The sequence below is a fragment of the Carlito syrichta genome, unplaced genomic scaffold (assembly GCF_000164805.1).
Source record: "Carlito syrichta isolate Samal-C Ts95f unplaced genomic scaffold, Tarsius_syrichta-2.0.1 Scaffold271499, whole genome shotgun sequence".
NCBI lineage: Eukaryota > Metazoa > Chordata > Mammalia > Primates > Tarsiidae > Carlito > Carlito syrichta.
This window is the reverse complement of record NW_007215595.1, coordinates 143,878-155,317: the sequence shown is the minus strand read 5'-3', so window position 1 is coordinate 155,317 and position 11,440 is coordinate 143,878. Positions and strand designations below refer to the sequence as shown.

Genomic DNA, 11,440 nt, shown 5'->3' with positions numbered 1-11,440 from the left:
AAGAAAAAGAAAAATGCTGGAAACCATAAAGCCCACAGGCCTTTTGGATCACCAACACAATGGAGAAAATAAAGTTACCAGATAACAATCAGTATGATGAGTGGAATAGTACCTTACATATCATTATTAACTCTAAAAAGAAGAAAGTCTTGTCATATTGACAATATGGACAAATCTGGAGGAGATTATATTGGGTGAAATAAACTAGGCACAGAAAGACAAATGCTGCATGATCTCACTTATAGGCAGAATCTAAAGCATCTTGACTTGGAAGCAGCAGAGGATAGAATGGTGGCTGCCAGGGGCTAGGAAGGGGAAAGTGGGAAAGTAGGCAAAGACACAAAGTTTCCACTAGGCAGACTAAGTAAGTTCTGGAGATCTAATATCTGATGCACAGCAAGGGGACTGTGGCTAATAATACTGTATACTTGAAAGGAGGTAGGTCTTTAGGGTTCTCAACACATACACACACACACACACACACACACACACACACACACACACACGGTAAGTCTGTGAGGTGATGGATATGCAAACTACTTTGATTGTAGTAATCATTTCACAAATATATGTGTAGCACAATATCAAGTTGTATACCTTAAAAATGTATATAATTAATACATGTCAATTATACCTTCAAGAAAGTAGAAAAAAACCCCAAGAAAGTAAAAGAAAATCCCTCTTATCAGCAGACACTTGGTCCAGAGGATATTTTATTTTGAGCTAAAGAAATGGAAGGAAACTGGCATATAAGTACATGTTTAATTCAACAAATAATTACAGATCATGTACTCGATGCAGTGTTACCAGGTCATTCAGAAAGCGCTAAAATAAAAAACCTTGTCTCTAAACTCAAATAAATACAAAAGTCCTTGCCCTAGACATGGACAGTCTCTTGTTCCTTCCTAGCCCTGAGCATGAGCTGTGTCCAGGGCCCTTACACTGACCCATAAGTGCACAGGCAAATCCAATCTGAAGAATCCCCAAAGTGACCTCTTCCTCATTCAACTGCTACAAGGAAAGAATATCAACAATGTTCTGATGGATACAATGTTTAAAGCTATCCCTACAACAGCCATCTATGCCTATCTGCTCCCCAGGAAGTGATTAAGGACCAGCGAGTGCCCATCAGGGACACTGGGATCCCTTGGGAAGCGGGTGCTGGCAACTGAGGGATCATCTGGGGGCCAGGGCAGGCCTAACCCTCCCAAGCACCCCCGCTGGGTATGCTGGCTAATAACTGCCATGAACTCTGATTCAGCTCCTAGTTAAAAATCTTTCTCTCCACAATGAACTTCATGAAACAAAACTGGGAGCCCAAAAATGATTATGCACTTGAAAGACACAATATTCCCCTGAAAAGCCTCAGCATAGAAAACAGCCTTCTTAAAAATGCTAAAATATCAGCACATGTACTGATTCCCATGTACTGTCTGTCTGGGACAGGCCGGGAGCACACAGTACACTTCTCATTACTGGTCCTCACAAAGCCTGGGGGTGGGGACGGTGATCCCTGGGTTCCCATGAGGCCGTGGGGCTGGGATTCCAATTTCAGACAAGGTGTCTCCGATTCCGACTTGCTCTCCTTCTCTCAGCTCCACCCAGTAAACCAATAAAAGTCAACATCAAAGAACATGAAGAATAAACAAATGTTACTAATGTGATCTTTTGTTCCCTCAGTCCAACACTGGGTGACATGTTTGGAGCACCTAGAGGGAGATGGGTTTTAAAAGAAGCAGACAGCCCCGGGTCCCCATGCCTGTAGAATATAAGCCCCCTTGCCATGACATCAGCCAGCGAGGGTCACTCAGTTGCTTGCAGGGCTGTGCCTTAGCTGCACCCATTACATAGCAGCTGCCCTGGTCTCCACCTTGTGTACCAAACAGATATCCAGCATCAGCTATAAATGCTCAGCAGCACTGGCCTGTGCTCCGTGACCTGCTGTGGGCTGCAGCTTTGCCCCACCAGCACTCCTCAGTGTGAGAGGCCAGGGAGGAAGGAGTTTGTCAGCAGCCTACCTGCTCAGATTCAAACTGGGGCAGATGGAGGAAGTCAAAAGCACCCAAACACTGTAAGAGCATGAGGATGAAACCAAGTCACCACACAGGTTGTCACACATGCTGACCTTCCTTGAGGAGCACAGAATCCATTACCCTTCAACCTGGAAGGGTGTAGGGGACACCCGTGGTTAGAACCGTACCCAGGACAAAGGGTCTTCTTTGTGGAAGCAGGGAGGTTTGGGGCTACCAGGCGCTCCAGATCTGATCTTTGCCTTAACTCTCTCAGGGCTGCCACTACCAGTGAGTGTCAAGTGAATTTGCAAAGACCTACCTGACTCGGATGCAGTGAAGAGTCCTGATACACTCAAGTCTGAACATATAAGGACCCAGGTCCAAAAGCATGTGCTGATGTTTCTGCAGAGTATGACACACGATGGGTCCTTTGCCAGTATCATATAAAATATGGCTTGGTTTACAGCTTTTCCATTGTATACGTTTTGGGAACATGTCTTTCCATGGAGAGGTCTGAGGGGCCAATACTTTGCCACTGCACTGTGCCCTGTAACTGCTACTGACTGACATTTTCAGAGGCCAAATTCCTAATAGGCATCTCTCCAGGGCTTCTTTGATGCTACTAGAGAGATCTGCCCAGAAAACACTTGGCACAATGACAGTGTCCAGCAGTAGGCAGAGGAGTACCGAGCTGCTGCCTACTCCCTGTGGGTTTTCTTTACAGATTCATCAGGTCCCAACATGCCTCCCATCTCCCATGAACACAGAATTAATCATACTTTAACTGGGTGTTATGTGCATCCCTCCACTAGATCTTAGTAGGTCACTGTGCCACTGAGGTTCCAGAGTCTGGAAGGAGCTGCTTGGTCACTCTTTATGCATTCCCCCCACCTCCTGAACCCAGCCTCCCCTCCTCCTGGTCACTCTTATGCATTTTCCCCATCTCCTGAGCCTGCCTCCCCTCCTCCTGGTCACTATTACACATTCTCAACACCTCCTGACCCCGTTGTTCCCTCCTCACCTCCCCACCCTCCGATGCAGTGACACCCTCTCCATGATTTGCAGCTTCACACACACAGGCCCTTTGGTTAGGGCTTGGGAGCTTTTTTCCACAACAGCACTGGGAGGCCGCCTGCCTGGGATGGAGACCTGGTGCCACTGCTCACTGCTCCTCCGACCTAGACATCTGACTGAACTCTTTGTGCCCCAGCTTCCTCATCAGCAAGACTGGAATGGCAGTGCCCACCTCACAGGGTGGCTAGAGCCTTATGTGAATTGGCATTTGCAAGGCTCTGAGTGCCAGGTGTGTGGTGGGCGCAAGGTCAGTGCTTACTAAACAAGTGAGTTAATTTTTTCTCATCGTTCCTATTTTGGATTCTATACAGTAAGACATTTGCTTAACTCCAGGAAGAGAATCAGCTGTCTACATATGGCTGAATGCCAGCCCTTTCTCAGCAAATATCAAGATATTAGATCCTTTTAAAGTAACATCCTTGAAGCGATGCAGAATAGTTTCCCCAATCTGATACAGAATAAGACTAAGACAATTAGACACTCTCAGAATGTCAAACAAAAAGGTGTGCTGAGGACGTGGCCTAGGGCTAGGGATCTCCTCGGCCTTGGTGGTGATCCCGTAAGGGCACTATTCTCAGTGACTCCAGGGACCTCCCAACAGCCAAGCGAACAGGGTTGGCGGGGTCATGAGAACTGACCCCTTAGCTTTTCTCGCCCATTCCTCCTCAACATCCTTTTTACTCCCAACTCTTTACCCTTCAGTTCCTCAAATGTCTTTTATCTGCTTGTAAGGTAGAGGTAAAATTGATTTTTTGGCATTTGTTGTGGTCTCTGTTTTCAATATTAAAAAGTGAATGGAATCTGTATACTTCTTTCTTTAAAAAAAGATTATTTTTTAAATGTGTATAGGCTTCAAAAAATTTTTTTGCATCAGTCAGTGGCTTCAATAAGGAAAAAATCTGGTCTTCTTTCCTCCATGGTTCTTTTGAAAACCCTAGCAGAGTGCGAGACCAAGAGATGAACAGCCTGTACCCGCAACCCTCCCAGTACAGGGGCCACTCAGAAAGCAGAAGGATGGGGAAGGTTGTCTGGGGAACACACAACAAGGGACATGGAAGTCAGAGAGACCAACTCCTGCTTCCACTAAGCCGTGGCTGTTTGATGACTTTCCCTTCTCTAATTGAGGGGGCATCTATCTAAATCACAAGCTGGCTCTCCTACAAGATCCTTGGACTGACCAGTGTGGAAACGGATGGACAAATACTCCTCAGCTGTGACAAGAAGGCTACTGAGGCCCATTCTTGAGCTGCCTGCAGCTAACCATGACACTCATCATTTCTACAGCCCTCCCTGCCATCTGTGCCACCACCAGCGAGACCTTGGGCTCATGCTCAAGACCATGCGCACATACAAGTGCCCGTGATGTCCAGCAGAGGCAGTGCATGCACTACAGCAGGGGATCTCAATGTTTAACACGTAATGAACCTTTTGGGCTTGTTGAAACACAGATTGCTGGGCCTCACCCAGTGTTTCTGATTCAGCAAGCCTGAGGAGGGCCTGGGAATTTGCATTTCTTTTTTTTTTTTGAGTTGGAGTCTCACTCTGTCGCCCAGGCTGGAGTGCAGTGGCATACTCACAGCCACCCCAGTGTCAAACATCAACCTGCTGGGCTCCGACGATCCTTCCACCTCAGCCTTCCAAGTAGCTAGAACTACAGGTGCATGCTACCATGCCCGGCTAAGTTTTGATTTATTATAGAGACGAGGTTTCGCCAAGTTGCCAGGGCTGGTCTCGAACCCGCGGGCTCAGGCAATCCACTTGCATTGGCCTTCCAAAGTGCTGGGATGACAGGCTGAGCCACCAAGCCCGGCCTGCATTTCTTACAAGTTCCCAAGTGATGCAAATGCTGCTGGTCTGGGACCCACTTTGAGAACGACTAGACTCTAAGTACTCAAGATATGGACATTTAGTACATACGTGTTGATTGAGTGCATGGGTCACTCAGTACCAAGTTTACAAATCACTTTAGAGTAGTTACTTCCTGATGTAACATTAAGCAAGCTGAATTTGCATGAACCGTCAAATCCCAAACTGGTCCAACATGGCCTAGTTTCTTGTGTAGGACCAAGGCCAGCATGTAGACCTAAGCTCTGGTGTAACAGAGTCAGAGCAAGCCCTGGGAGAAAGCCTAGTCTGATAGCTTAATATGACATCAAAGAGGCACAGCAAAATGCCAGCAGGGTTCTCCACAGGCAATGCATCCTGACAAGGTCTTACACGAGGGAACATGGCCAAACACAGAAATGGTCAAAGAACAGGTGACCTAAAGAAGCCTGGAGCTAGGGAAGCCTACTAGCCAGAAGTAGAACTCTTGGTGTGAGGCTGAGGGTTCCGTAAGAATCTAGTCTTACAGAGGCCTGGGTCCTGGGACATAAGGAAACAAGGCAGCAGCTGGATGGTCAGAGGCCCTTGCCTCACAGATGCAAGTCAGAAGCCAAGTCATCAGAAGTGGAGCCCACAGCTGATGCCAGTGCCACAGTCAGGATGTGGTGTCAGACAGAGCCTAGCGACTGGGCCTCACGAAACCCAGATGCTTCTGGAGCCAAGCACTGTTGTTAAGGGTCTAAGGATGTGAATTCAGGGACAAATGGGGGTTGCTGCCAACTGGAGAGGGAAGCCTTCTCTAAAGACTTTCAAATTTTAAAACTGTCCAAAAGACAATGCTAGTTGAGCCCCTTGACCTAGAGAGAGGTGTTGTGCAGAATCTGGGAACCTGGAAAAACCCACAGCTATCCTGCCTGGCATGAGATGAGTTACCTGAACAGGTGATCTCAGATGAGGAGTACATTCTGGCTGGGCTCTGCCCTAAAGGCATCCCTTTGCTGACCACAGTGACTTGTGCTCCTCCTTAACTCTGGTCTCTTCACCTTTTCACCTGTATCTTGGAGGTCATTTTGCTTCATAATCTAGAGCTTTCTGTTTCCAGATTATAAGCAAGTTAGGTGTTTTAAATGTGAGTCTCACTCAGCAGGTTAATCAACAAGTTTTCCTGGGTCCCAGGCTGGAGTGCAGTGGTACATTCATGGTCACCCCAGCATCGACCTGATGGACTCTGGCCATCCTTCTGCCTCAACCTTCTAAGTAGATGGAACTACAGGCATGTGCTACCTCGCCTGGCTAATTTTTTATTTATTACAGAGATGAGGTCTTGTAATATTGCCCGGGCTGGTCTCAAACCCAGGGGCTCAGGCCATCCACTTCCACTTGTCTTGGCCTCCCAAAGTGTTGGGATGATAGGCAGAGCCACTGAGCCCAGCCCCAATTATCCTTAAAGTCACCTGTTAGTAAACACTTAAAAGTGTACGTTATATTTGCATGCTATTTTAATAGAACACTTTTTCTTCTATGCTTGAATATAATTAATCCTATGATATGCCAGTTTGAGTCTCATGTCCCCACTGGCATGGGTGTCTTGGTTGGAAGCCAAGCAGCTCCAGGATGGCCTGCAGATATGCCACAATGAATATCTGGGTCCAGATGCCTTCCTCCTCTAAGTCTCAGCACAGGCAATGTTGAACTACCCACTTCTTGCATAAACCAGTCATTCTGCAAATGCTATTTGTTTCCTCTACTTGCTGAGGTGTGCCCTTCCCAGTGCCCCCAAAAGGTCACCAAATCAATATGTATTTTGACCAACCTCTCTTGGATTAACCCAAACAAACAAAGCCTTAGGGAGGCAGAAACATCTCGGGGAGGAGGTCCTTCAGAAATGGTGAGTTGTGTCAAGTGCACTGTGCATGCTGATAGATAAGCCTGTCTGGTGAGACTTGTCTCTGGCCCAGGTCACCAGCATGGCTCCAGATCCCAGGAATTCACTTTGTTTAAAGGACATTCTTCAAATAGAAACATAATTACACCAAGCCACATCTGCTTGTTAACCCTATCACATAGAGAACGGCTTTGTTTTGGCCAACTGGCCAGCACATGGTGTCCAAGTTTCTCTTTCTAAGGACACTTCCCGCAGCCCCTGGGACCAGGAGCTCACCATGAAAGCAAGGCTAGGGCCATGGGCCCTTCAGAAGCTGCCAGTAGACAACACAAATGCCCCATCAACACCTGCACAGGACAGACCAGGGCTGAGGGTTCCTCCCAGCCTCCCTCCTCCTGCATCTGGGAACAGGTGAGCTCTCTACAGAAGGAACATGGTGGTCCAATACCGGCTGCTGAGAGTCCTTTGCTGTTTTACAAGGATAGGTGTAAGCTTGTCTGTTGTACAGTGGATGGAATGGTCCACAGAGGCAGACTGGTATTGAGAGAGATGCACTCTATTCTGCAAAGGAGAGGCTTACTGTCTCCTGCCCCTGGCCATGTGTACCAACTTCGACATGACAAATTGGTCACTTCAGAATGACACAGACTCAATATACTAAATGCCAGATGTCCTTCTGTGAAGCTCCCTTTTGGCTCAGGGTACCGTCTCTTCCAAGATCATCTCATTACTTGTGGCCTGATTAAAGTGATACGGTGGTGGCCTCCATTCAGCAGCTGTGTGGGATACCGGTAATACCATCCTTGAGGGAGGCCAGAACTTCTTCCTCAAAAAACCCAGAGCACCCATTCTCTTGTCTTAATCTGGAAGAATAGACTTAGACTTTTATTTATGTTTCCATATTCAAGGGAAGTTAAAAAGTATCACTGTGATTTGCAGTAAGGGATCTTTAGCATCCAATTACTAATGTATTTTCTTTAAGAAAGTCTTTCATAAAGAAAATGGGTTTTCAGCCACCTTTTCACAGGATAAGCATGGTTAAGGAGCTGGCTATAAAACATGGACTTCTTGCTTATCCTGTGAAAAGGTAGCATGTCCTTTACTAAACCCACTGTTTAAAACAGAAGAGAGATACTGAAAAAGTGAGCAGATCTGTTTTAAGCAAGGGTTAGGAATTTTGCCTCAGCGCGCTCATAATTTTAAAGAGCAAAGCACATAAAACCAATTCCCCGGGCAAGAAGCTGCTGTATCCACAGAGTGATCACACCCAAGACCCACTTAGGCAGCACACAGGCTGCTGCTCTGACTCACTGATCCTGCAGGAAACCTTGAAGAAGGGATAACAATTCACCCCTTGGAAAAGATAAAGTTATTCTAATACTCCATCTCAAAGGTTGCACCTGTTCTCAGCAACTCCATTGGAAAATGCATGGTGGCAACTTATACTTTATAAGGAACAAAAGAAACCAAAGACAATTAGAAGAATGTGCTCAATTTGAAAGCATTTTTCACAATGACAGTTTCTACTTTTCAGGCAGACATTTTATCTTTCCTCATACATTTGTAAAACGGAATCCATCTATTATAGTATTAAGACATGATTCACAATGTTATTTTCTTAAAAAAAAAATCAAACGTACCCAGAAATCGGGCCCAAAGATAAGAATGGTGAGTAAATCCTAATATATACACTGATAAAACTTCATGCATATTCTAAAATTGTTTTTAAAACTGTAATAATATGACTCACTTATTAAGTTATCAAGTTGCATGGGAAAAGTGTACTCTAGCCAACAACTACTCTGTAAAACAAAGAGACGCACAGAAGCTCTAGTAACTCCACCGTCTAGTGTATGAACTGTGGAAGGAAGGGCCAGGAAACCGCCACAGGAGATGCATGCGATCATAGCTACAGGAGGACACCCCCGCAAGCTGCAAACCCCTAGAAAAGTCTGCCCTCCCCTAGTACCATTAAAATGCTATACCCTGTGACTCAACAGTTCTAATTCTAGGTACATGCCAAGTTCTAGAACAATTCTCTCCCAATTTTTGTTCACTTTTCTCATAAAATAATTGTAAAAAGTATATATCCCTTTGCCAATTAAACTGTCAGTAAGAATTTTCATTATAAATTCATTAATTTAATAAATTAGTAAAATAGTTACAAAGGATTAGGTAATCCCAGGTGTAATCTAAATACTGGTAAAAGAAAATGCTTGCATCACTTTTTAAAATGTATCTATGAGTGTAAAACATTCAGAGTGATGTGATTTCCACAATTATTCATCTTAAAATTATTCAAGAAAACTGCTTGATAAGAGTTAAACATTTTATATCATTTCTTATTCTCATTGTTTTCTTAGAAATGCTACTTCCTTTCACTCCTGCATCAGAATCACACAAATATATATTTGTGCTTAAGTTTTTGCAACTGTTAATCCTATCATACTACTCCACAGTAAAAACATGTGTAAACATTTACACTTAATTATTTTCCTGTGACTTTGTAAAAAATTTTTTATTATAGATTATCAGTGAAAGCATCTGTAAGAGCACAAAACTGACCAGACAACATAACTGTGATATATTTCAATCAATATCAAACACAAAATTTGAAAAACTGGCAATGAACTCATGATCTCATGACTGCAGGAGGCGTTGCCAGTGTTCTAGCCGTACCCTCTGTGAGTGACGTGTCCCACCACTTGGCTGCAGGCCCCTATGTGGGCAGAAAGCCCCAAGAAGAGTACATGCAGCAACAGAGGGCCTGGAAACAATTCCCTTAAACTGAAAATCCATGAATTGAGTTTTATTCCTTAAGCAAAACCTGTAATATTTTCATGTGAAAAAGTCGACCACAATTGCATTTACACTTCTACAGGTCAGCTCGCAAGTAGTCGTTGGAATGGCTCATCAGGAAGGCTGCCTTCCTAGCTGCGTCACCTCTGGGCCAGGCACCTGCAGCACCACGTGGCTGCTGGTCCCACCCGGGGGATGCTGGCCACCTGCTTGGACCTGCTATGAGACTCCAGGCCTGCCCTTCTTTCTGAGCTTCCCCTTTAGCAAGTGTGAACTGTGCAGCCACGGCTCTCCTGAGCCATGGTTTGGCTGGTTAGCACAAACTCATTCCAGGAGAGAGTTCAGGCTGTCCTAAGATGCTCCCTAGGCTAGGATTTATGTCCATGAGGCCCCCAGGGTGAGCTGCCATGGGAGAAAGTGCAATATACCAACATCCACCCTTCAAATCTCCTTCCCATACTTGCAGATGGGAGCCCAGTGACCCATCCCGGGGTGCGGGCCTCTTACCTCCCATTGAGCACGCTCCTCTTCTCCAGCCCGCTGGGCAGGACCACGGTGACATCCACAGTGCTGTCCCTCAGCGCCTCCTTCATGTGGACCCAGTTCTCCTGTGGGCCAAGGGCTGCATCGCAGGGAGGCTTCTGTTCACTGCGGAGGTTCAGAGCAGTGGGCTTTCCAGGAGGCGGGGGAGCACGGGCTTTCATCTTCCTCCTTAAGAACAACACAGATGCACGGAATAAGGGCAGTGTTCACATCTCCCTCGTAGTCACTCTTACACATGCTTATGTCTCTCTTCAGAGACGACTTCCAAGTTGCACGGCCTTTCTAAAATCAGGCCACTGGCACTCTTCAATGCTAACAGATATGATATCCTCCTGAAACAAGTACAAATGACACAAGTTTAAAAAAAAAAGAAAAAAGGAAGCATTTTTTAAAGGAAGCATCCCAAGAAACACCCTCCCTACAAATAAGCATGCCAACTGGGAGTGGCACAAGCCTTTTTCATCCAAGTCCTGATGGGTGGGAGGGTGGGGGCAGCGGAGTGTGCCGGCCCAGTTCTTCCCAAATCATCATAACCAACTCACGATCACAGTGAATGAGGTGGGCTCCATGGACGGGCTGCACTGTTCTAGTTCAGGTCCTGCCCCAGATCTGGCTCCAAGATCAGTTCTGAGGATCTGGAATCCACAGGTCCATGATCTCGAGGATGTGTTATGCTAAATGTGCCAGAAAGCACACGAGAGCAGCACCTGCCGACATGGCCACGGGGGATGGGGGCAGCTACTCAGCAGGCAAGGGACTTGAGTGACAGCGCAGGGATGACACACCAGCCCTTACATCTCTGTTTCACCTTGTTTCAAACGGTACTTTGAATGCCCAGTTCAGCTTGTGGGGAGCTTCCAAACACCTGACAACAAACCACCCACAGGATGAACATTTTTAGAAATTCTTGTTTCTAAAAGAGAAGGCACATGACCTTATTTTACATAGGCATTTTATTTTTTATATAGAATACATATGTCTGCATCGGTATCTATGTGTATGTGCATGTGTATATGTATGTGCAAACTTATTTCTATACAAGAGCCTTATTTCATACAGGCCCTGGGTATTTTATTATAATGACAGCTAGCATTTACTCAGCATTTCACAGTCATTAGGACTTATGCTAATTGATACCTTTAGTAAGTTTACCCCCTTAAGTCTTCAAAATATTTTGCAGCTAAGAAAACTGAGTTTCAAATCTGTAGCTCACCAGAAATCATACAATTATGCAGCGTCTAGGCAGAGATGGAAACCAGATTGGCTGACTCCAAAGGGTTACTGCCATGCCCCTCCCACCTCT

At 45.7% G+C, this 11,440-nt stretch overlaps 1 protein-coding gene across 3 annotated transcripts in view; it reads right to left on the bottom strand.

Moving 5' to 3' along the window:
- The window catches only part of COBL (cordon-bleu WH2 repeat protein), a 229,771-nt gene extending 219,452 nt beyond the window's left edge, over nucleotides 1-10,319 (bottom strand). For all 3 annotated transcript variants that reach the window (XM_008052294.1, XM_008052295.1, XM_008052297.1), the window contains exon 1: nucleotides 10,102-10,319. In XM_008052294.1, coding sequence (XP_008050485.1) covers nucleotides 10,102-10,298 — 197 coding nt within the window. In that variant the 5' untranslated portion in view covers nucleotides 10,299-10,319. The remainder of the gene's footprint in view (nucleotides 1-10,101) is intronic.
- Nucleotides 10,320-11,440: the final 1,121 nt, after the last annotated feature.